Raw genomic sequence first — 27,256 nt, 5'->3', positions numbered from 1 at the left:
CTCCCTCCATCACTTGCTACATTTAGACACAGGAACGTCGAAGGTAAATTTAGACGAACACAAAGACCATCGGACACCCACAGACTACACACACACGCGCACTGTTTACACGAGCGCCAGCTTTATTAATTGTGCTGTCTGCCAAGTTGAAAGACAGTCTTGGTAATATGACCTAATGAACGTGTGCTCTAGGTTGCTGTGTGTTTTGTCTCCTGTTGAACCGCCCTGCTCCCTCCTCCTTGTCTGCCCTGTGACTGACTTACAATAGCTGATTTCACTCGTCCTTCTGGACCAACCAGTAGGCCCGGCCTTCCTTTTGGGAGGGCTCCAAGAATAGCCAGGCGCCTCTCAAATGGCTCCAGCTTTCTGATCATGAAATGGATGTGTTGGACTGAACACTGGAATTCTACTTAGACTTTAGTTTAAAATATTCCTGGCTTTGGGAGAAATGCTTTGATAAAAAAGTTCTTCCAGTTCCAAGTAGTTCATCATATAAATACAGATTATATAGGAAAAAATTGTTTTTCCCCACATTCTCATAACAAGTGGTAGTTTGTCACAATGGTGAGTACAACTAATTGATATTAATATATTTTATTTTTTCTTTAAAAATGTTTCATTTCAGGCTAGAAAGTGGGTAGAGATCTTTTGGATGTAACTGCCGATTACTTTTATGATAGATTCTTTTCTTGATTAATTGTTGGTCCCTAAAACATAAATATTACAAAATAACAAAAAGAAATCACGGTTTCTGTTTTGTTCAATCCAATACCTAAAAATATTTGATTTAATGTTTTGTTAGACAAGAAAATTCTTCTCAAATGTGAAGGATTGATGAAGCTGGGCATTTTTGGCATTTTTGCTTAAAAAAAAAAACCTCTAACTTATTAACATAAGACAGAACAGTTGAAGAAAAAAAGACAGACTTTTGTGGAACTTCACACCTAAACTTCACTGGTAACATTTTCATAATTTATTAAGGAGATGATGCCTATAGTTTAAAAAAAAAAAAAAATTCTCAAGAGCCTAGGGGTGTAATGATTCTCTAAATCCACGGTTTGGTTGATACCTCGATTTTTTGTTTTGCCTCTATTAACTCTGTGTGACAATAGAGAATACCAAACAAGTTTCATCCATTACAGAATGATTCCCAGCTACTCTTATTTCATGCCCATGTGGTGATAAATGCTCGACTATTGAAGCACTTGATTAAAACTCTAAAAAATGTGGAATCCTTGTTCTATTGCGGCACCATAAAGAGTATTGTTTTGAAGTACATTGTCTAAGTTGAAGTGGGGTTGGCTGCAGTTATGTGACAAGCACTCAGTTGCCCACTAGCTGAGGGAAAAAAGGTTCCCTTTTAGCTAAACATGCACAGACTGCTCTCCTCTTATCTCGCTCCATTCCTCCTCGTTCCGCCTCGCCGGCTATCTGAAAAAGTATCGTCAACTCCTCTCATCTCACCTTTCTATCTCTCCCTCTTTTCCCTCTATTTCCATCACCTCGCCTTTTCACCTGCACCATTTTCTCTCTCGTGTCTCCTCATCTCCCGCTGATTATTGCATCCTCTCTCACTCGATCTCCCCCTTCTCTCGGTTTAATTTTTCATTCTCTTCTCCAACCTATTGTCTCATTCTAGTTTTTTTCCTCTCCCTCTTCAGAAGATTTTAGTGCGTAGACATAGATAAATGTACATTTAAGTAGTCTTGTCGCTAGTTAAAGAGAGAGCAGTTGACAAAGTGAAACCTTAGAAGTATCACTGGTGTACGTGTCATAGTTATGGCTGTGAATAAGGTATTAATCACACATATCCACATGTACGCACACCAGCCTTTGTCCCTGCCTCTGTCGCCGTCTCTATAGTGAAGCAGTGATGCGTGGAGCGTCGTGTGTTGTGCTTCACCAGGAATACAGTATGTGCTGACTATCAGGGACAAGACAGGAAATCGTCTGAGCTCACAAGTCCCTATCCTCTTCCCCCTGAACACCACACACACACACACACACACACACACACACACACACACACACAGACACACACTGTCTGCTGGCTTGAATATTCACCGGCTTAAAACCAAGCTCCTGAGCTAAAAACGGCCGGTATAGATGAGCTTCCTTTTGTTTCAGCTCCACAACGGCGCGACTGAAGATAATTGGCATTGGCCTCACATGACTCAGATGTAACAGCGCCATTTAAACATAATGAATGGTCATGTCCCACTGAGTTCCTGGATGTGACAGTGTCTTTGTTTAGTGTTCATGCTGTTGCAAATCTTCCTGTGTATTGTGACAAATTTGACCATGTGGGTCAGTGTGTTTTTGGGTGGCTTATTTGTCGGCCAGTGCCTCATGATTTTCTTTCAGAACAAAAGCTTATGTCATCTCTTTTCTTTGAACTGAAATATACAGCGCAGTGAACCACAATTCAGTGGGAACTTGTTTTTCAGAATAACCTACACATGAAGAATGGCCTGCTTGAAATGTTGGAGACCTACTCTCTATCCGCTTTCTAGTATCCACTGCATCTCACGTGGATTATCACATTGTTTTTCAACGGTTCCCTTGTTGAGGAATTGAACCCACATTCCGCCTAGGCCCAGACATCTGCATTAACCCTGATGTCTTGTGACCCATCTGAGGGAATAAATCGGCTAAACCCCATGTGACACAAGCCACACGCCTGTCTTAAAACATTTAGAGCATAGAATAAAGCCATGCGGTCATAGCCAATGATATGGTTACTAATACTCCTCAGCAGCACGCATCCGGAAACAGTATGGGCCTTAATGGACAGAGATGGATAAGGATGCTGTCCAGGTCAGTAGTGAACCAGCCCAGATACACAGTGTGTAGTCATTTATGCGAGTGTGTCATTGTTCATTTTGCTTGTGTATTGTCATTACAACAAAGCAGGACATCAATTTGTGTAAAATGGATGATGTAAGGATTCAGACCAGGGCAGAGAATGGGGGGGGGGGGGGGGGGGGGGGGGGGGGCGGCAGCTGGTCCATTGTCTGTCTGTTTCAATAAAAATCTTAACTGAAGACCATATTGAGTGTGATGGGGCACCAGAACAGTTCACAGCTGAGAAGATATGAGCTAGATTAAGGCTTGGACCTGTGTCAAGTCTTTGAAGTGCTCAGGTCTTATGTCGGCCCCGTTCATGAAGTAATCTCAATAGGGAAATCAAAAAAGCATTCTGTGTTTCTCTAGAGATGAGATTCACATTCTTCCTGTCAACGCAAAAAACGGCGATCCCACAGATATGACAAGGCCAACACTAGACTGTACTTTGGACTTTCTCTTTGTTTTTCTGATTTATTCTCAAGTTATCAGCTCTGTGGCCAGTTTGGAATTGATATCAGCAGTTTTGAAATATTTTCTCATGAGCTGCTTCTCTTGCTCTTGGTTTGCAGCTGATACGTTGTAACAGGCATTGTGTCAAAGTATTTGTGCAGTCCTAAGAAAAACTGACCATTCATCTGGTACTGGCAGTGCTAGCGGTCCACATAAGCTTTCTCTTGAAACATAAAGTCTGAAAAGGCGAGGCTACATTTATGGAGCCATTAAAATAAAAGGAGACAGTGATTCTTTTTAATGCCTTTCTCCTTGAAGCGACTCCTCTCCACCCACTACCACCACCACCAGCACTGTCCTCGAATCCTTAGAGAGGATTTATAATGGCATGCCTGTTTTTACAACAATCAACGCTCTCTGGGAAGTTTTTACAAAGCAGTGCAGCACAAGCCCACTCCAGCACTCTTGGTGTCAAGGGTCAATCAAACTCATAAATGGAGGGTGTGAGGAAGAGAAAGTAGAAGGAGGGAGTTAAAACTGGGGATGGCAGTGTTTGGTAATAAGCTGTTTCGGGCAGAGCACACTGCATTCCACTTTAGTGAACTCAGCAGGGAGAATATAAGCACTGCTATGGAGGAATGCACCAGCTTTGTTGTAACAGACAGAGCTCAGAACACAGTCTTGTATTCGTGGATGATTGAAGTAAATGAACATACCTCATGCAGCCCACATTTAATTGCATTTTATAGTTTTTTTTTTTAAGTTGAGCATACAGCATAAAGAAGTGAAATATTTTGTTTGTCAGTTGATATCCTTCAATTATGCCTTCAATTAACCGTACTTGATTCCCACCTAAATCTGTCCACTGACTGAACATGTCCTCACCCGTGGTTTCATTACATCAACACCTGTACAACCAGTTTGGAAAGCTCAAACCACAGCTTGATTGGTGGTGTGTGTGACTGTTGGAAAACCACAATGTTGTCTGTGGTTGACCTTCATTGTGAGTGGCATTGCTCAGTGTTGATTTAAGTCACGGGGTGGCATGTACATGCTGGTTTTGTGATTAGCAATAACATTACCCGGCACCATTCACACTCCACAGGGTACTTTCCTGAAATATCTATGCAGGTGCTGTTCTGTTTTGTGATGTTTGTATTTTCATTGTTGAATCTGTTTAACAGAAAGTTGCACCTCCTCTCTAACCTTCATATTGCAAGTAGAGTGGTGACATGTTAAAGGGCCTGTGTTGTTTTTGGGCTGCTCATGGTCAAATCACACAGACCATTAGTCATTAGGAACGTTCCTGTGAGAATCGCTCCCAGGCCTGGCTCTGTCCCTACTCACTGAGGTTCTCTCAAATCTATTCATTTGTCACTTATTTAACTTGAATAATATTGTGAAGCTGTCACAGTGAACTGTTATCTATATGTTCTCATTGTGTGGTAGTGCAGCAGATGCGTTTGGGTACTTGTGGACTTTGCTTTACTACTTGCTTGGACATCAAAACTTTGAGACACTGAGGTTGCCAAATAGCATTGCATACTTTGCCAACAGAAAGGTCATATTCATTTGGTAGCATCATGCTTTATTTTGAAAGTAATTGCTGAACAGCAGGAATAATGATTAATGCTAAAATGTTGTGTAGCAGTAGCATGACTACAAAAGAATCATTAAGCTAGTGAACGGACGCACTTACGTCCATTTTTCAGCAATATTTATCTGACGATTGTTAACATTAGCCATCAGTTGCTGCTCATACCAGACCAAGTAAAGCTTCACTGGCAAAACCCCTGAGTGTATTGAACTGATCAAGGGTGTGTTTTCATGGCTGTGAATGACACTTTTGTTGCCTCATTTGTAAGAGGAAATTTGTGTTATATTTTTTTTTTTTTCAAAATTTATGTTGTCTTGCTTTAAGTCTAGGATATTGGAGACAATGTTGTCAGTTATGGTATAAAGAAAAGGTATAAAACTATATCTGAATCTATTTAAAACATGCGAAAATCCAGGCTTAGTTCTGGGTGCAAATGAACACTTAAGATAATAATATTTTATTTAAGTAATTGTTGGTTAATTTCAACCAAAAATATAAAATGTAATCCCACCTAGCAAAGCAGTTAACAACCTGCTGTTGCATGTCATCACCTCCTCTGATCCTACAGCTTTACTGTTGTTCTCTTAAAACCATCTCAAACACATACGGCATTACCTTAATGCTACAGACAATAGTACAAGTTCAGTATGTTTTTGCAGTGGTGAACCAGTGGTGAAACGGTGAACTAGCTGCACTACCACAGCGTTACTTTGTGACTCTTATCAGCCACATTGTGGCCCTGACCTACATATCTCCTACTTCTCCCACCTTCACACACACACACACACACACACACACCACACACACACACACACACACACACACACAGACAGACAGACACAGGATTTGTCATGGAAAGAAAGACCCAGCCGCACAAACACAGTCGAGAGATTAAGAGTAAACCACTAATCTGACGGTGCCTGCATCAGTGTGTTTGTGTCTGTGTGCTCCTTTCTGAAATGTGGGCAGGTTTTATGTGAAGCCTGGTTCAACAGTGTTTCAGTGTGTCTGTCTTAGCAGCTGGAACGAAGGCCTTTTGTTTTTTCCAGGAATTTCACCCCTGAGAGAGGAAGCAGGGAGGAGAAAATGTGTTCCCATGCTCATGTTTAGTTTGTTGTGATCCACATAAATTTAGTGCTTGAGCAATTTGTATTTTATTTGGGTTCATGCACTGCTCTGAGGCATAGAAGGAGGAGAACATGACAGAGGAGATACAAAGACAGAGATGTGAACTGTTTGGCAAACTGAGCGAAAGAAACAGCGCAATAGTGAGAGGATTTGATGGAGAGGATTGGGGTAGATATAAAGATGAAGACGAATACAGTCTGTCTGCTCTTCATGTGTTATTGTAATGACAGGGGCTGCATGTCTGGGAGACGCCCTGGGGTGCTCAACCCTGTTTTCACCAGTCAAATCTAACACAATGTTCATAAACTGTTCAGAGCAGCGAGGTGGCGTTCATAATCCAGCCATCTCAAGCTGCTCAGGAAGTGTTCAGACACAACTTCTGCCTGATACAGAATTCTAGCATGTTAGCTTTATGAGGAGAAATGTGATTTGAGGGATAAAATAGGGCACACACACACACCTGTCACATAGATTACCTTACACACACAAATATATGATGGTATGTATTTGTTTGATGAGGTGATGAATTCCTCATGTAGGTTCGTCTGCTGCACATTCCCTCTGCATTCCAGTTTCCAAGCAGACATAGTGTAAGATCGTCAGCGGTCAGGTTCAGAGAGCGGGTGTTAATCTTGTCATGAAGTGTGTGTGTGTGTGTGTGTGTGTGTGTGTGTGTGTGTGTGTGTGTGTGTGTGTGTGTGTGTATTTATTTAAGATGAAGCATGAGACACTGCACGCACGCATGCCGAGTAGTTGACACCCCCCTCTTTCCTCTGCCTCATATTTGACAAATGCAGGCAGAGCAGGGAGAACTGTGTGCTGTACCTTCAGAGCACAGGCACATATGCACATATTTATATGACCAACCAACACACACACGCTCATTACCACAGAAACTTGTATACCACTGTGTGTCTTAAGTAGCGTCTGTTGGCGTATAATCCCATTTACCTCCGAAAACACAAGAGTGTGTGTGTGTGTTTATTGTCATATGAATTTGTGTGATGTAGTGCCCACAGTCTGTCTACTGTCTCACAGCAGCAGCTGTCACACATGCACGCACCCAGACGCACGTGTCTGTTATACACACAACACATTGGGTGTCAGAGAAGCATTGTCCTTGCACTTACTGCCACACCAGCACTTGAATGTGTGAGTAGATTGTCTGGTAGTCTCTCCCCTTGTCCTTGTGCAGGCGACTGATTCAAGCCTGGGAAACAAATTTTGGAGGACAGACGAAATAAGTGACATAAGAGTGTGACAGATTAGTGAACTGACTAACAAAAAAGCCTGTGGTGTGAAGTCTTCAAGTCTGTTTTTCATGGTTTTAATAATTGTTTATTATGTGTTTTATGACCCTGGAGCTCATGATGCTCTCTCAAAAAACATTTTACAATCTTGAGATTCCATTATTCCATGTAACAGAGCTGAGCAGCTTGTAAAGCCGCTGCTGTAAAGAATTTATTCTTGGCTAACATACTTGGGCAAAATTAATATAGAACAATCCGAGGACAGTGTTTGAGGCCAGTGTTTCTACTCTGTGGCTTTTCTCAACTCCGTCTTGTCAAGGGTAGCCAGTAGACAGGTCCGGATCAGGTTTTATCACTCCAGCTGGGCTGATAGTTTGAGCGTCAGCCCAGCAAGGTGCTTTAAAGACTGGGGGCTCAATTTGTTCCAGTGCCTGACTCCCTAACAGACACACACACGTACACACTACTTTTGTGCTCTGGAACAAGGCATTTGTTTTGGCAGGCCACCTGCCATAGAGCAAGAGAGAGAGGGCACCGGCGCTTGTCCTCCACTAAACTGATTTACGTTGGCACTAAAACAGAACTCATAAGGGCTTTTTATGCGCCCCAAGACTTGCCAGTCAGCTTGTTCCCCTAGCCAAGGCAGGAAGGAAATGATACAAGATACCACAATATATACAATACTGCTCTATTGTCCGACCTCTTGAAAATTGGTCTTACCTCCTCTGAAATTTGTCTTGGCTTGCTTGATGCCTTAAACACGATATAGGGAAAGTTGTTTTTGGCACCTTAAAAGTGCTAGCTCAAGTTTTGGATATTCTCCCTTCATCACTGCCTTTTTGGCACCTTTTTTTTTTCCTTGTTGATAAATTAATAATATGTAATGACACAAAAATGCATATCATATCTTAGAATGACTGTGGTTATATTGCCCCCAAGGACACTCTAGAAACACTACCCATATGCAGTTATTAATACATTTTCTGCTGTCATTCTGTTATTGCAAAATGACCTCTATGATCAAACTTTCATGGATAATGACAGATGGGCTGGAATGTTTTTTGATAATATTCCAGTTATTGTAATGTTGACATTCTCTGATGATCCTCAGCAGACAGAGTGATTGCTTTGTTGCAGTGTTGAGATTTGATTTTGTGGTGTGTTAAGAGGAGTGTTTTAGCCTCAATGTGGTTTAGATTGGTGACCCGACCACCCCCCTCCCATTCCTCTCATCCCCCGAGACAGCCTCTGCCTGGGACATATGTCTGACTGGTGGGCTAAGCAGGCTGCAAATGACTAGCCTGCATCATGCCTACCTGCAGTGTGTGTGTGTGTGTGTGTGTGTGTGTGTGTGTGTGTGTGTGTGTGTGTGTGTGTGTGTGTGTGTGTTTTTGTGTATTCATTTAAGCACCAAAACAGTTTAGAGAGCAACCCACATCCTGTATCCTGTAATGACTCCAGTTGCACTTCTTGTGTGTTTACGTCTGTCCGTGAGCTTGTCGTCTGTCCAGGGATCGCCACCCATCCCGTCAATCCACCCATCCGTCAGTGTGTCGGGGGATGGTAATCCATTCTTCCCATATGCAGATAGTGGCGGTGAGATTAGGCAGACCCTGGGAGAGGATTACGGCTTCAGGGCTTGGCTCCCCTTCTATCTTACCTCCTCTCTAACCATCCAACACCCCTCTACCACCACCCGCTTCCTGCGGCCCCCTCGTGCTGTTCAATCCCTCACCCACCCCTCACCCATCTCCCTTTTCTCCCCTGGGCCAATCTCTGGAGTGTGTTCGCTGCTGAGTGAAGAGGTGGAGGACAGATTAAGATGGAGACCCATTTAGTTTTTGTTGGTGTGTTCTGATTTGCATGTGCATAATATTTTGGATGAGTCTTTGTGTTTTTTGCATGTTGTGATGTGTTAGTGTGCATATATAGATCTCATTTGAGAGGAGAGAGAGTGTAGTGGGTGTGTGGGGGTTGGAATGTGCCCAGTGTGTGTCTTTTAAACCATATTGCTTGAAGTCACCCCTGTGATTATGCTATGGTTGGGTTACAATAATTGACTTTGTGCATATATGAGAGTGGTGTGTCTTGAGAATTTGCATGAATTTTTAGAGCCTTTCCATCACCCCCCCCACCCACAATCTCTCTTAATATGTTTCCCTTCTTTCTCAATTCCTTAGCTCCACCCTCTCTCTTCTTCCTCTTGTCCCAGATGTGACCCACATGTTGTGATGCAGTGCAGAGGGCAGAGAATTTGTCTGAGTGCTGCTCTTCTTCCTTCCTCATCATCATCCCTCTCTTGGCACCTTCTCCTCCTCTTTCTCCCCTCCAGTGGCGAGTGCTGTAATTGATATGCCACCGGCAATAAATCAGCACAGCTCTAGGCTCTGAGCGGCGACCATTATCTGAAGGGACAGGTTTAGCTGCTTTGGAGAAAAGGGTGAGAGAGAGGGAGAGTTGATCCAGCTCAGCTCACAAGAGTCACCAACACCTCACCACTTCACCAGCCTCTGAAATTTCCTCACAGTGTGCATAAAAACACACCACTTCATCTCTTCTCAGGAATCCCACCCTGTCAAACGAAATAAACAAAAAGAAGTAAAGCTGTGAAACGACTCCTCCTTCCTAAGCTTTTTCCTCTGTTATGTCTTCTACCTGCCTTCAGTCACTCATTCCCATTCCTGAAGCCCATAGGAATGCAGTACAGTCCTGTCAATTGATAGGGCATCCCGATATCAAATCCAATCAACTCGGCCCCTTCCTGCCTGTCCTTTCTAATGCTTTTCTCTCATGTGATAACGGCCTCAGCTCCCCCGATATGGTGGCTGCCCATTCCCAAAGCCACAGACACGCTCCAGCCCAAAATGATTGACATGTTTTTCCCTGATGGTGCCAGATATGGCTCGTAACCTTGTTCCAGCGCTCTTCCCACCATTTCACTTTAGCTCTGGAGGAAATTGAAATTGAAGAGGGTTTGGAGGGATAAGGAGGGGTGAGAGAAAATGGAGAAATTTGAGGAAGAGAAACAGCAACGCATGTAAAATGCTGAGTAATTGACTATATCCTCAACAGTCGGCCATGTTTGCCATGGCAGGGGATGGTAATGGAGGGATTAAGAAAGACGGGGTTGGGGGCCCATTTGCAAAAAACCATTATGAGTGTGATTCTTTTATCTATCCTGATTTTTGTCCTGTAAGTCATAAACTTTATATTGTAAAATTGAATAACTCCACGTTGTCTCTTTTATTAACCTGTGTTTGTTAAAGTGTGTCGTGATGTCACAGTCTTATTAACAAGATAGATAACAAGCAGCTGTAGACCCCCAGATGCAATTTGTTGTGCGATTCGAACTCTCTTACATCAAGCTGTGACTGGCTTAAATGAAGAGGAATTACTGTAAGGATATTTTTTTCTTCAGGTTCTCTCTCATTCTTTATCAGGATCTCTCATTTGCTCGCTCACTCATTCTGCCTCATTGTATCTTCCCCTCACTTGAAATGACAAAGGAAAATGAGGCAGCCGGCCTCCCTACGCGCCGCCACGCTTTAAATTGACATCTGCTCTCGTCGCGCGGCTCAACTCTACCATTGAGCAAGAAATTAGTTTTTTTTTATAGGCTTGCTCGTCACTTTATTGCGGCTGCTTATGTCGAAGAAGCCACCATCCGCGTCAAGTCGTTTTAATCTCAGAGTAGAGAGTGGCGGTATATCTGATAACTGCAGCTCAGGCCCTTCTGTCTGCAGTTGCCGTGTTGAGGTGCCTCGATCTGTGGGGCTCCCCTGGCTTGATTCAAGCGAAGGTAGAGCCCTGATTAAAATGCAGCAAAAATGCTGCCTTTTGTTTGACTCCCACTGCTCCTCACTCATCCTTCTGCTTTTCTCTCTGTCTTTCTGTCCATACAGTGTCTGCTTTTCTCTGTCTTTCATTCTATCTCCTTTTTTCTTGCTCTGTTCTTCTTTCTCTCCTTGTTTTTTTCTCTCTCTCTCCTATCCTATCCTATTTCTCTCTCTCTCCCCCAGCCTTTCATCAGTAGAAACTGGATGCACCACCTCTCCCTGAACCTTGCTAGTTTTGTTACAGCTGAGCTATGGTTTGCTATTCCGTGAACATTGCTGCTACTATTTCTTTTGTCACTTGTTTGCAGCAGCGGCGACTAAAATTGATGAACAATTCAATGACTCCTCTTACTGGGGTGTTTAATTCTTCCTCTAACTGGGGTGTTCTTCTTCTTTCAGTACTTGCAAAAGTGCATTTTTTCCCTCTAGTATTAACTAACATGTGCCTGCCTTTTTCAAGTATAGCTGTATAAAACAAGGCAAATAAAAATAAAACACATTCACACCCTTCTCAGAGTTTGATAAACTGACCACAGTCACTGACCTATTATGTCTGGTGATTGATAGACAGATAGCCTTGCTCTTGAGGAGCACACCAGATGGGCAGCAGGAGGCAGAAACATTCCTCTTTGCCTCTCCTCCCCTCTTTCCTCCTTTTTGATTTTTCTCTATCTCATGTTTTTTCCCCCTTCATCCCCCTTCACCATCTTCCTACCCTCCTTATCTCTCTGTAGTGTCTCTCATCTTTTCCAATTCGGCGTGGTCATAAAACACCCTCCGCGTAGACACTTTGATAGTCAAGGTGAAATTGAAGCGTGGGGTCCCTGGGAGAGTTGCGTCCTGTTTTGCATAATCAGCATTTACAGGAGAACTAATGTCCCAGTATTGCAGGAACATGATTGGCCTGTCAAGTAGCAGCATGTGCCCAGCAAACCCTTCTCTTCATCATTGTATTAACATTGGAGGACGCCCAAAGGAGCAAATACACTCTTTCCCTATGACTCCTCTTCTCCTCTTTCCTGTCCTTAACCTGTAAAACATTCTTCCAATAAATTATCTCACCTCTACCCTTTAATAGACCCCCTCTGTTGTCTTCATCCCATGTGGTCGAGGGACACTAGTTGTAGGGTAGAGGTTGTGCCATTGTAAATATATTTGCTTATTTGTGGAAAGCTCAAAAAGAAGCTCAAAGGAAAAAAAAACAAAAAAACTTGCCATCCATGTTATAAGGTATTCTACCTTGCATGTGCGCTTGAATGCATTTCATTTTCCAATACATTCCCAGATAACGTTTCAGATCCAGATTCAACTTTTTCGTGAAATTTACACCAGAACGACGAAGCAGTCAGAGTGTGGCTTTAGTCACATTGGTGACAACAAGAGGCGGGCAGGTTTTGTGTGTGCTGTGTGTGATTGCTGACCGGAGAGAGTGGACTGCATCGTGTGAGACCAGGACCCTTTTTAACATCAATTGTTAATAACACATCTCTGACAAGGATTTTAATGTTTCTTTATGTTTAATTTACATTTGTAGTGATAATATACAGTATATACTATGAGCGTAGCTCCCTGAGCCTGATGTCTGGATGCCAGAACTGCGGGTGTGATTACAATAAGGGGTTACTGGATAGTGTGTTGATACTGTTAAAACCATTGCAGGGAAGCCTTCGTGCAGACCGGGCTATAAATTGCTTGCTGTCAGTATAACAGGGCCCACTGGCACTTTTTCAAACACATGCCTCCGCTAAAGCCACCATAGTAACATAGAAGTTATGAAATATTAAAGAGTTCAGTGTTGTGAGTCTATAACTCATTCCAGCAAGACTCGCAGTATGTGTACAGAGCCTTTAATAATTGGCCCATGCCTCCCCTGCTATCTTCACTCATAATTAAATGCCGACACACATTTGCCTTCCAGACTTGATTTGATATCATTTATTTATAACTGGGGCAAATGTCAGCTTGAATTTTTCTAATTTTGGCTGTGCAGTTTGTGAGCCTTAGGCCTCTCTGCCTGCATAATCAATAGGAAATATTCCTCGGACACTCACCATGTTTTTTCTTTTTGCCTTGCAGGGCTCCCACCTCGCACCTCTGTGGATGATGTTCCTGATGACGGCTTGCAACTCTGAGAACAGGACAGCATATCAATAGGAGTTGTGTTTCCCCTTCCCTCATCCTTCTCTCTCTCCCCTGAAACTGTCCTCTCTTATTCCTTAAAAGTAGAGCAGAAAGGAAAGAAAATCCTGATTTGGGACTTGGTACCAGAGCGCGTACTCCTCCTCATCCTCCTCCTCTCTTTCTCCTTCCCCATCCCCCTACGCCTTGCCTCTAGACAGCCCAGATATGTGTCCCTTAGATCGGTCAGCAGCTTCCCCTGGCCTGGGGAACTTGTTTCTCTTGGGGCTTTTACTTATCATGAGCTCATCCTTCTCTGGAGGCCAGCCCCCGCCCTTCAAACGATTTGCCCCTGCTGAGTGGGGGCTCACACATCTGGCCATACACAATAAAACAGGAGAAGTCTATGTGGGAGCTGTCAACTGGATTTTCAAGCTGTCTAGCAACCTGACCAAACTGCGGAGCCACATGACTGGCCCAGTCGTGGACAATGAGAAGTGCTACCCTCCACCCAGTGTCCAGTCCTGCCCTCATGACTTGGCCCAGACCCCCAATGTGAATAAACTTCTTCTCATAGACTACGCACAGAACCGCCTTATTGCCTGTGGCAGCACCTCACAGGGCATCTGCCAGTTCCTACGACTGGATGACCTCTTTAAGCTTGGCGAGCCCCACCACCGTAAGGAGCACTACCTCTCCAGTGTGGCAGAGTCGGGTACCATGTCTGGGGTGATCATAAGCTCTCCCCAAAGTCCAACCAGCAAGCTATTTATTGGAACCCCCATTGATGGCAAGTCTGAATACTTTCCAACCCTTTCCAGCCGCAAGCTAATGGAGAATGAAGAAAATGCAGACATGTTCAGCTTTGTCTATCAGGATGAGTTTGTCTCCTCTCAGCTGAAGATCCCCTCGGACACTCTGTCCAAGTTCCCAGCTTTCGACATCTATTATGTGTACAGCTTCAGTAGTGAGCAATTTGTCTATTATCTAACAATGCAGCTGGACACCCAACTGACTTCCCCTGATGCAAGCGGAGAGCAGTTCTTCACCTCCAAAATTGTCCGCCTCTGCGTGGATGACCCCAAGTTTTACTCTTACGTTGAGTTCCCCATCGGCTGCACTAAAGATGGGGTAGAGTACCGCCTGGTGCAGGATGCCTTCTTGGCTCGGCCGGGCCGGCAGCTTGCCAACTCTCTGGGGATCTCTGAGAATGAAGACATCCTCTTCACAGTCTTCTCTCAGGGTCAGAAGAATCGGGCCAAACCACCCAAAGAGTCAGCGTTGTGCTTGTTCACCCTGAGGAAGATAAAGGAGAAGATCAAAGAAAGGATTCAGTCCTGCTACAAGGGAGACGGGAAACTCTCCTTACCCTGGCTGCTCAACAAGGAGCTTGCATGCATCAACTCGGTAAGCTCAAACCTTTCTGTATGTTGTTCACTTTGATGCAGACCAAATTAGCATTAGCATTAGTTGGCCCTTTAGGAACCATTATAATGGGAAAGTGCAAACGTGCACTGCTCACTTGCTTCCATATATTGAGTATGCACACGTCCGGGAGTCAGATATTAAAGATTAGTCTTGATGCCAATAAGTTTGAAACCGTCTGCTACCCCTATTCCACCACTCAGCCTTTTTTTTTCCCCTGCATGCCTGCTAATTGAACACTGGTTCAACTCAAGCTATGTTCATTCACAAGGACCACTGCTACAAGCCCGCAGTGATTAACAATATAAAATGTGAAAAGCTCTTATGTCTTTCTCTTGCTGTCTTCTTTTCACTTTTTTCCTGCACATTTTCTCTGTCCCCACAGCCTTGTGATGCTTTGATTTAGTCAGACAGGGGACATCATTAGCCCAGTCCCCTGGATTTGTGAAGTGTCACTCAGGAGCAGTGCTCACGCACACACACTCACACATACACGCAGCATGAGTCGGTGCACTGCAGTGTGAGATCCTGGGGGATAGCATGAGCTAGACTTGGTTTTTACTAACTGATCCACAGCGCATGGCCCTGCATGTGTTACAGAGGACACACATACATGCACTCACACTGGAGACCTTAAGGCACTTCTCAACAGCACACAGTGTAGTTTTCTCTATGGGGAATGTATCTAACTGCTCACCTCTTATTTTCTCTGACCTTCTCTGATCTCCTTCTGCACACCCACTCTTCAGGCCGCATCTGCCTGAATCCTGTCTGAATATGTTTTTGTTCCATTAGTGTTTAGTGTGCCTCACTCTTAGTTGACCATCTGTCTCAGAGATCCCATCTTCCATCCTGTGTGCTCTTTAAAATCACCCATCCATTCCCTCCATCTTGCTCTCTCTTAAGATAGCTTAATTAAAAGACCAGTTTTAAAGCCTTTTCTTTAAATGTCAGTGCACACCATTTTTACTGGCAGGTGTCTTTGTTACACACACACACACAAAAACCATTCACCCTGTGTTGCGTCTAATGGAGTGAGGTACTTTTTTAAAAACAACCTTTTCTCTGCGTAGGTCTTCATTAGTTTGGAGTGCACAGGTGTGGTTTGTGTGGTAGTGTAAGTGATGTGAATAGTCCAGCCAAGTTTTCTCTCACCTCCCTTTCTCCTTCCCTTTTTCCACCTTGTGTAGATGTAGTCTCTTTCCTGTTTGGTGGTTGTTTTCATTCTTTTCTGAGGCTGTTCTTTCTCAGGCCCATCACACTGACAATAGCTCTGAGGCAAAAAAAAAAAACAGGCTGTCTCATTTATTTCAATTAGACCTTTGCCCCTGGTGCAGGAGGAGCTATTAGTGCAGAGTACTATGGTGTAAAATCACAGGTTTCTATAGTGAAGGTTTGGAATCTACCATGTTTTGCAGTGTAACATCATTTGGTAGCTTACTGTACTGGTCATACAAACGCTGTATGTGCAAGTGTATGAACCAGGTATATAACCTTGTTGCATTGTGCTGATATACTGCTACTTCATCAACAATTATCAAGAGGAAAGCATTATTACTGTCATGATAACTTGGACTCTGCCATCTCAATACAGTCCACAGTCCACGGCATCTGTGGACTGTATTGTACATATGGATTACGTACATCAACATTTTATCACCATTTAAACATCAATGATGATGTAACAGCAACAGTGATGCATTTACTGTTAATTCAAACAATGAAGGTCACAGGTATAAGCAAGTCAAGAATAGTTGCTTAATACAATATGAGCTTAAAATGAAATATATTTATTTTGCCATGCACACAACTCCTTTACATGACCAAAACAGTTGATTTGATGGTCATGCATTTGTCTTCACTGTTCAAAATCTGAACATGATCAGGGTTTGAGTAAAAGTGAAATGACTTAAACATTCTTCATCATTCGGGGTTTATACCAGCCATTGGGGGCCAGTCCTGCATGTAACAGCTGGACTGTAAGTTCAGACAAACTTATAAAACTAACAGCCATTTCTCCAGCTGATCCAGGTTTATGAACTGGCAATCTCCTACTCCACAGTTCTCTAACCTTTAAGCTCATAGTGTTTAGCTCCGAGCCCCGCCCAGAGTTTCCCAGCCACTGCAGGAATTCAAATGCACTTCTCTAACCTCAAGGCTACAAACTCATAAATGCCTACCTCAACTACATTTGACTTGGCAGTGTGGGAAAGGCACTGTGACGTGGGGGGTGGAGGGTGAATACGTTTAGGTTGACCCTGCCATAGAGTGGTGGAGAGTGCTTGAGACGGGGTGTGGTGGGGTGAGGGGGCCCGGACAGCTGTTAGCCACACAGCAATGATGGATGACCGGGTGCGCTGTCAACTCCCTGTGTGGAGTTCATATTTGTGTCGGATCATAATTTCTAGCCTCTGGCCATCATTAGTATATGTATGGTCAGAGTGAGATGGTGGCTATTTTTCTGTAAACACAAATGTTTGGGCATATTACAAGCTGCTCTGTCAAAAAAAAGTGTGGGTGTAGAAACTCCGATGAAGAGGACACACACCATTCATCACCTCAGTCCTGTTACCAGGCTATATTTGTGTACTGTGTATGTGTGGCCATGTGTTTGTTTGTGTGTCTCTGTTTTGTCCCTGAGCTTTATTAGTGAACCCCTGACCTTCTCCCTGGTTTGAGAGTGGATCAATACAAACCATTTCCACTGAGAGAGAGAGAGAGAGAGAGAGAGAGAGAGAGAGAGAGAGAAGAGAGAGAGAGAGAGAGAGAGAGAGAGAGAGAGAGAGAGAGAGAGAGAGAGAGAGAGAGAGAGAGAGAGAGAGAGAGAGAGAGAGAGAGAGAGAGAGAGAGAGAGAGAGAGAGAGAGAGAGAGAGAGAGAGAGAGAGAGAGAGAGAGAGAGAGAGAGAGAGAGAGAGAGAAAAAACAAGTTGCAGAAGGTAAATAATAGCAGCCAGATACAGAGAGAGAGGTGGAGGATGTGGGCGGGTGTAAGAATGAGTCCAAGAGGGAGAGAAAGAGTTAGATGCCAGAGCAACATACAGAAGAGAGTAAGGGAATTTGAAGGATGGTGTTGAGGAGATGAGAGAGACAAAGTGAGTGTGAAAATAATAGAGCGAGCCAAGGGAAAAGGGAGGGGATTGAGAAAAAAAGCAGGAAAATCAGCGGCTTTGTAGACTATGTCCAGAATGCAAGCAAATTAGCAAGTTTTTTTTTTTAATCTGATGAACCTGATCTTTTGTAGTTATTTTCAGGCGATAAGGCCAAGCGTGTGTCTTCAGGCCTCTTTAATGTGCCTGCACTGGTCGCTGTGGAAATGTCTGTATTGTAGTCATGTGTATGTTCTCTAACTGATGCTGCATTTTGAAAAACAGGAAACCAAAACATCAAGGCTGCAGGGCTAGATGAATAAAATAGATATGCCCTTTTACTGTTATCACCATGAAAATGTCCAGCAATGTCAGTCTTGAGAAGTTTGATGTGGAGCCATGTTTTGTGCTGCGGTCACGGCTGGCTAACTGTGATTCGGATGAGAGTCAATGTTATGTTGTATTGTTAGTGATGACAGCGTGAATTTTGATGAGGGAAAATGGTATGTAGGGAGAGAGATGGGAGATAGAGAACGAAAAAACAGCCAAGGAGAGAGCTGAAAGCTTTTTACAACCAGGGTGTGTTCGGAGGAGAGGCAGTGATTCACTCGGAGAGAAGGGGAGGGCAAGAGGAAGAGTGATAGCCCCAGAAATCTTTTCGCCGCCAATGCCAAGAACAGCGGGAGAAAAGGGCGGATGACAGAAAGAGGGGAGAGAGATAGAGGGAGGAGAGGAGAGCGTGATTGAATGCTGGCTGCTGCACAAATAATATCGGTGTCCGTCACCTGTTCACCACACTGTCCTCCTCAGCAGCAAGCCTCTCTGTCATGTCAACTCTGTGTGTGTGTGTGTGTGTGTGTGTGTGTGTGTGTGTGTGTGTGTGTGTGTGTGCGTGTGCGTGTGCGTGTGCGTGTGCGCACGCGCATTCATACCTAGGAATAGGTGCTATCATAATGAGGACTCAGGAACACAACAGAACTCCTTAGGGGTGTCTTTATGAAATATCACTGAATTTAAAACCGTGTTCCCCAGTTTGAGAAAGTCAGGGACTCTCTTTGCTCAGGGGTCATTTTACAGAATAAAGTTTTTTTTATCCACTAAATTCATCACATTAAATAGTGATTTCCAGTTTCTATCTCCACAGCAAACAAAACGTGAAACTTGTAAGCATTGAGGTTTCTAAAGTGCACTTATCATAGAAAGTCATTGAAAGGTCGGGGGATTTAGCACCAGGGCAGTGGTGGGACGTCACATTAGCTTCTGAAAGCTCTTTTTGAATCTCTTTAGCATACTACACAGCAGCTATGGCTTTTGGGCTGATCAAGGCACTTTCAAACTGATCAACATCACCTAGATATAGATCCATGATCAATTTCCATTTTGCTCTGGGCACACAAGCTGACAAAAACAACCTTTGTCTTCTGTTGAAATACTTTTGATAAGTGAATTATGGTGCAACACAAATAAATGAACATTAGCCAGCAGGGTTCATTTTCCTTTCAAGTTCTGTTGTTGGTCAAAACCTGTTTTTGAAATTGAATATTTACTTCAGCTTTCTTTCACCTTTCTCCACAGAAAAGATATAAAACACCTTAGAAATACATTGAAAGGAGGTTTGAAGCAGACTTTTCTTAATGCAAAGCTACGAACTTGACACCAGCTGAATCGTCTAGAAAAATAGAAATGTTGGTTAAGGACCTAAAATCAGCTCATACTAAGTATTAAAAGACTTAAATTGGGGCTGAAATAAAGGGAAGGAAAGAAACAAAGACTTAATGGGGACATTCCTTGTCCTCATTGGAAATGAGGCTCATATCTGACCCAAGGACTATTCAAAATGTCAAGTTGCTTTCTCTCGATCACCAGATGGATGGGGAGGTTTTGAACTTTGTCACAAACCAATTCATCAATCAATCGGAGAATCAATCATAGCAAAAAGAGTCTGTCTCAAGTTCTCATCTTTTGATGGTGCATAGACCAGCTGTTGTGTGGCCAGCGGTGTCAAAGGTGAGATTTGATGCTAAACCTGAAATCGACATAGAAATGATTTATCATCCTTTATCATAGTTATTTTGTTTTTTTTTGTTTGTTTGTTTCTTAGCTTAAAGTGCTTGTTGCTGTGGTATTTCTGCACTGAGTCGGTGTGGGTGATGCTGCAATGTGTTTATCTTAGACAGTCCAGGGGTTTCCAATGATTTTATTTGAATGGGTGATGGGGGATTTTAGATTTCTTCTATAGGTAGGTTTTTTCTTTGTTCAGACATTGAGGCTATTAGTAAATATACATATCAATTTAGTTCTGTTTGCTCCAAACAAATAGATATTACTGTTGCTGGAGCAGTAGGTTATCAGCCGTGTGTGTGTGTGTGTGTGTGTGTGTAGTGAGGGTAGCTGCTGAGAGAAGCATGGTTATCAGACTAAGACCACCCTGTGGCGAGCTGTACTCTGGAGGCTGGTTACAGCAGTATAGCAGATGCAAATGTAATAACCCTTTACATATGGTTGATAAGGAAACACTCTATAACACTGTGTCACTGAAGATCTTGTGTTCACCCTTAGAATTAAAATTAATGTTTTTTTTTTTTATTGTGTGTAAACCTGTAATATTTTTTTAGCGAGACATGAGACTTGGCGAGATGTTAAAACCAGGCTTCATCGCTGCTGTTAGACATGTTACAACACATATTCTGCACGTGATGAGCTAACATTAGGTAAACCAAGCAGATTTTCATTACGTTGTTACAGAAAACACAAAGTGGAATTGACTTCAAGGCCAGCTCCTAACCTTATTAAATCCATCATTATGAATATCATCTAATGAACGTAACTCACTTGTGGTCTTTGTAAAACACAGTCCTATTTCTGCGGACCTAATCTAAAAGGATGTGCCGGCAAATGCGTTTAAGTAATTAGACCTGATTAATTGAGCCAGAGTTGATGAGCGGAGTTAATTGACAGTCTAAATGAGTTGAGCTAGGAGACACCGATTGGAAGCTTGTCTTAAATGTTATTGGTACTAATAGGTCATGATTCGGTTGATATTTGATTTGATTTGAAATTAGGAATTTGATAATTCTCATACAGGGTAGAGTTTTGATTTGCATCACATTGGTGTGTGTGTTTGTGTGAGAGAGAGCGTGTGTGAGCTAACAATATCACACCCGCACTGAGCTCAAGTGTCGCTCTCATCCCATTATTAAGGGACAATAGAAAACCTTTTGGAAAAGACCCCATGCAGACTGTGTGAGCTGCTTAATTCTCTCTCTCTTTTTTTCTGACCTCTCTCTCTCCCTCTCTCTCTCTGAGGAGTGTTTAGCTCAACAAATCCCCATCTCTAGCACCACTCTAATGATACTAATTGTCAGTGTAATTATGTATTGATCCGTACTGTGTGTGGGTGGTGTGTTGCATACATCATTATCAGGAGTAATCAGAAAATGTGGGGCAGGGGTTGTGCCTGTGTTGCTCATGCTAATAGTCTCTGTGTGTTTGTTTGCTCAGAGTTTCCTTTTTTAAAAGCTCACATCTGCTTCCTCATTTATAGTTTGCTTCCCATGTATGAGACCAAAATTGGTCTACTTCTCATAATCATCTACCAATCGTAGACACCCTGGTTCTCATGTATAGATACATTTGGATGCTTCCAGAATAACAAGTACGGCCAATGTAGATCCTTGTTTAGTTATTAAGAAAAAGATAAGATGTACCAGTTCATCCACAGCTTACACAGTTTTCTTCTTAAAGATGACATGCTCATTATGCTCCATCAAATAGAAAGTAAAAAGAGAAACTGCAGACAATGTGCCAAATCCCTGCAAGTAAGAAAAAAGGTTTGCACTACAAATAGTGCTTTTAAAATAAATTTGTTTCGGTCAGAGTTTTGTCTTAGTGATTTTTTTATTAAAGCACATTTTCATTTTTTTTTTCTTTTTGTAAATATAGACTAAACATTGATTAATTTCTGTTTTTGTTCATATGTAAATGAATGTAGAATTGATGACCCCAGGCAACCAAGTCTATATTTCTAAGAAATATTTATTTCTACATTTATTTTTTCCCCTATTCTAGCTGGTATATAGCTGGTTTTATTTGCAGATGCAAAATGAGTCTTGACTGGCTGAAATTTTTGGTTTGTTCCTTATGTTGATTTACATTACATGAACTTACATTTGGTCACATTAATCATATACATATGTACTGGCACTTGATACTTCTTGGATTCAGTTACGGTTAACATTTAAATTTCTTAAAATATCTTTTGCTGTTTGAAACCTTTAAATCTGCTGACCCCATGTTTCACTTCTGCTCACTGAGCTGCTCCAAGAGAGCAGTTGGAGGTTAAGTACTTTGCTTAAGGGCACCTGTGGTGGTTGATGATGGAGGGGGAAAGTGTGTTCCTCATTCACTTTGTCCAGCCGCATTTCCCAGCTGTTGAACTGGTGATCTTCTGATCAGAATCACCCCTCTTGTTTCTAACTCCCTGTGAGCTTACATTGAGAAAGATTCATTTTCAAGGGACTCTGTGTATCTTTGTGCATGTTTACAGTTGTATTTCCTCTTGTACATACTCCATAGGTTGTGTATTCTTTCTCCTCTGTCTCCCCCATTCAGTTGAATAGCGGTCTAAACATGGTGATAGCTTTTGGAAGCAGCTCTCTGAAAAGGTGCCAACTCCTTGAGGTTTCACTGTCTGCCTGGAGTGCACTCAACATAGAAATTACTACCCTGCAACCCATGAATATGGAATTGTTGCAGTCATCTCTTTTTTATAAATTATTGATCAGTGACAATCAAATAACATATTGTAGAAAACAATTTGGACAAAAATAAATTCCCTTCTGCAACATTTATTTGTCTTATACACCTCTAGTCTTGAGTTATAAATCGTCAGCCTGTATAAACATTTTTGGTTGGATAACGAAACATATTTTCCACAAGATGTTAATGCATCATGCTTTTTGTCATCTTTGAGACACAGCCAGCCAATCAAACACACTCTGTCTCTATGGAGACAGTGGCATCACAAGTGACGTCAGTGATGAACTTTATGAGAATTTTATGTCTTGTTTAGCTCGTGAGTGCCTGTTTGTGGATTTGTTCTTGTTTTTGCACATGTATTAGTGTTTATAGCATGTCATGCACAGCATTATCTTAATGTGCATTAACCTTAGGGATTACGGTGTTTATTGGCTTAGAACAGTGACTTTTTTTTTTTTTTTTTTTTTTAAGTTAAATGAAAGCAAACCATCAACAAATTGATACAAAAACATAAAACTCTGTCATGCCCTCTTAAGATTTGAAATGGTAGTTCACTCCAAAATTAAAATTGTATGTTTGGTGACTGAATTACCCTCATGACATGAATAATTCCTTAAGCTGAAACATGAAAAATTGCTTTTTGACTGTCTGTGATGAATGGATGTAACAAAATCCATAGAATAGCTTTAAGGAATACAGAAAAAAATAAGTACCACAATAACCTGAGGACCTTCATCCAATATGTGTAACAGCATTTGTTTTGATAAGGGAATCACTGGTTTAAATAGCCTAGTTGTATCATTCCAGGTTATGGATTTAAAAAAAAAAAAAAAAGGTAAATATTGATATACAAATTAATATCGTATGTTTGTGGCATGTTTCTTGTGTGTGTTAGTTGCCAGTTTCCAACAGTTGAGAGTCCCAGTTATTGAGTCCTAATGTCAGTGTTATACACTGAGGAGGTGTCAGTAAGTAAGCATCATGAAATCTGTAATTCCCTTTGATCTGGTATGAGGTCAGTGGGCTTTGTGTGTGTCTCTGTGTGTGTGTGTGTGTGTGTGTATGTGTTTATGTGTTTGTGTGTGTGTGTATGTGTGTGTATGTGTGGCTGTCATACAGTTTCATTCCCCTTTTGCTTTTAACCAAATGATAGTATATGTGAGAAGGACCTATATACTTCTAGGACAGTGATGTTGACTTCCTTTGACCACGCTGACTCACATACAGGCTTTACTTTATGAAGGTGTAACTATGGAAACCATCAGATGCTAGGTTGCTCCACTGTTTTGTATATCAGCACAAGGGCCTGAGAGTGCACACACACACACACACGCACATGCACACGCACGCACACACACACAAACAAACTCTGCTTGTGTTTATTCTTCTTGAAGAGACTCCAGCAATGTCCCCCTTAGTTCAAGGCCCACACTGAGATTTCTGGGTAATTTATGAGCTGCCCTCTCCTAGAATCCCTAACTCTGCTTGGAGCCAGGCACACGCAGACACACACACACACACACACACACACACACACACACACACATCACGTAAAAGGCACCTGCATCTGCCAACATAATCTTAGTTGTGTGTGTGTGTGTGTGTGTGTACTGTGAAAACCTTTATCATCTTATATGAAAATAATGTGGTTGATGTCGTATAGTTTTTTTGGTTCCCTTTCCCAATGTCCAACTCTCTTTCACTTCTCTCCTGCTCTCTCAAAAAAACATTAAAAAACACAAACACCCACTGAGCCTCACCTCTACATTAACAGCAAAAACACATCACATGTTGTGTTTGAGACTGCAGGAAATGTGAGTTTCTGGTTATGTATTGTTTGTCTGTTGGCTCAATGATGATAGAAGCATCTCTTTTGCCCTCTCTCTGACACACAAACACACACTCACATTCACATTTCCTGTCCTTCCATAATAAAAATATTTAGTGTCGTTTTTTCTTTACAAACATGTTTTTACTCAGAAACATAGCGCCTGTTAATGCAACATGTTGCCTAATCCATTCGCATCTTGCTAAATGAATAAGTTGTTTTGTGTTTGCCATACATGTTTTCCTTTCACCGTAATGGCCATAATTTAGAGCAGTGTATTCAATCAACAACACCATATATGTTCCCGCACATAAGCCCATATTGTATTCTGCTGTTTCCATATGTTTTACTGAATGGAGGTGACTATTGACAAACTCCACTTGAAGTCGGCGTAATGTGTGCCCACACATATTTTCCTGACGCGATACGTTAAAGAAATGGCAATCATAGGGGAATGATTATTCCAGCATCTCCTTCAGCGCAGGCCAGTCAGCACAGATCTGTAATAAGTCAGTGTTATTGTGGGTTGAGTTGTGTACACACGCGTGTCTAGTGCCATATGAAGGACTATATTTCATCATTTTGCAGTGTGAAGTGAGTGAAGCAGCTCCACCCATGGGGGAACCACCACTGTTGTGGCCGTTTGCCAGTGACACACGTGGCCTCTAGCTGTTTGTAGGGACCACTCTGGGTGTGTGTGTGTGTCTGCTTGTGTCTTTGTGTACAATCCTATATTCCTATATATCTTATATCATATATATTGTATCAGCAGTATCTAGGTCACATATTTCTCTTTGACCTTGAATATCAGCTGACAGCACACATGTACTCTATATACACACCATAGGTGTGTATGAACCCTTTCATAATTCCCATTACAGATCACAGTGGTTTTCAATCTGGGTATCCAATAAAGCTTAAACGATTAGTCGATCAATTAATCGATTACTTGTTTAAGTAATTGATTTTTACTCCATAATTTTTAATAGTTTTGATCTTTATATGATAGTGATCTGAAGATTGGGTTGATTTGGGTGTTGGACTGTTGGTTGGACAAAAATAAGTTTTTCAGATGTCAATATGGGCATCTTTTGAGAAAATAATCAGATTAATTGAGAATAAAATATAATCAATAGTTGCAGCTTCCTTTTGCAATACACACATTTATAATCATACTTTTATGCCTACTTCTTTTTGAGATAATGGATCAGAACTCCATAAGAATAGAAAAAAATCATCATTAGCTCCTCTTATCAGTTTTTACATTACTGCCTGAAGCAACACACACACACACAATTTTTTGGGAGGGGGTCTTGAGTGGAAAAGGCCATGTGCCTGTGAGCTGCAAATCCACAAATTCATCCAGTGTGCGCCGCATGCATCCCGTGAAAATCAAAACAAGAAACCTCCTCTTCTGCATTTGTAAGACCCTGCTGCCAAAGTCAGCGGAAGGTTGTTGGCTTAACTCTTTCATCCCCGAAGGAGCTCTGCGTCTTTGAAAACACTGCAGAACGTTAAATACCATCTCCAGCCAATAACCCTGCAGAGACCACAGACGGGAATATTCTTTCCATACTGAATATCAGCTCTAATTCACATGGGAATCTTTTAGTGCCTTAAATTGCAGAACCCACATCAGAATGTAGCCTCCATTAAAATGCTTTCCAACCTCAAGGGAAACGCCTTTTATTCCATGCTGATCTATGCTGTTTAAACCCTCTAGACCTGCAGGAATGCTATAGCACCTTTACCCTCCAGTGCCCCAGAGAGACCTATATAGGCTACTGTGTGTGTGTGTGTGTGTTAGTGTGTGCATCGTGTGTGTGTTGTGTTGTGTTGTGTGTTAACCCTTATGGACTCTAGGGGCTATTGTATACAGTAATTTCGACAGTTAGTCTCCTCCATAGAAGATGGATTAACCCTTTTAACTTGTTTCCCTTAGGCGCTGACGTCATGGGATTGCTTGTGTGTGTGTTTGTGTACGTGTGTGTGTGTGTATGTGTGTGTGGGGCAGACTCTAATCCAGATTGATGGATTTCTTTCCCATGACTATATGGTTTAAAATTGTTGCCCCTAGTTGTATGTCATATGAAGACGTTGGGAATTGTTTTGTTGCTTGTAGCAAAATCTGTGTGTACACACAGAAATTAAATGGGAAGCTTTGACTGAATGTGTGTGTGTGTGTCTGTGTACACAGGCTTACGAGTCTACATGTATGGTTGTCAGAGTGTGTTGTCTGTCAGTCGCCTTTGTTCAGAGGGAAGAAATTGCCCCCTAGCCATTAGTGGTTACAAAAGAAAGTTGTTTCAGGTAATGGCTGTGTGTGTTCCTGTCTCTCACTTTCCTTAACACACACTTACACATACACACCCATACATACAGGGGCTCCCATTAAGACACCCCCCCCCCCCTTTTTTTTTTTCCCTTTCTTTTACCACGTGACATCACTGTACAGAGTAATCAAGCAGGAGCAAGCTCCTCTTAGCTCCAGTTGATAGACCTACAGCTCTACACACACACACACACACACACACACACACAGACACACACACACACTCGCACCTCTGCACTATTGGGAAACTGTAATGTAAGTCCAAAGATGTGTGTGAGGGACAGGGAGAGAGTCGTGACTGAATGAGAGATGGCGGCAGAGGGAGAGTTGCTGAGGAAGGATGGATGAAGAGGGTGATGCAGAGTGATTAGGTGAGAAGGGATGGATAGACAGAGGTAGGAAGAGACAGGGAGGGGATATTGATGTTTGCTCAGTTACTGTAGCAGCTGGAGGGAGATGTAGAAAAAGAGTGAGAAAGTAGAAGAAGGCAGAATAACGGGTTATTGACGTGTGCTGAGCTGCAGGCAATTTAGGCAGATCGGGCGGGAGAGAGAGCGAGGGAAGGGATGTTATCTTTTCTCCTGTGTGGATCAATCAGAT

General features: G+C 42.3%; 1 protein-coding gene across 4 annotated transcripts in view; it reads left to right on the top strand.

Annotated features, from left to right (window-relative positions):
- The window catches only part of LOC130177423 (plexin-A1-like), a 187,617-nt gene that overhangs the window by 22,724 nt on the left and 137,637 nt on the right, over positions 1-27,256 (top strand). For all 4 annotated transcript variants that reach the window (XM_056389191.1, XM_056389173.1, XM_056389182.1 and 1 more), the window contains exon 2: positions 13,185-14,633. In XM_056389191.1, coding sequence (XP_056245166.1) covers positions 13,455-14,633 — 1,179 coding nt within the window. In that variant the 5' untranslated portion in view covers positions 13,185-13,454. The remainder of the gene's footprint in view (positions 1-13,184; positions 14,634-27,256) is intronic.

This window comes from Seriola aureovittata, chromosome 2, assembly GCF_021018895.1.
Source record: "Seriola aureovittata isolate HTS-2021-v1 ecotype China chromosome 2, ASM2101889v1, whole genome shotgun sequence".
Lineage (NCBI taxonomy): Eukaryota > Metazoa > Chordata > Actinopteri > Carangiformes > Carangidae > Seriola > Seriola aureovittata.
The sequence above is the reverse complement of the archived record's forward strand: the minus strand, read 5'-3'. Positions and strand labels throughout refer to the sequence as shown.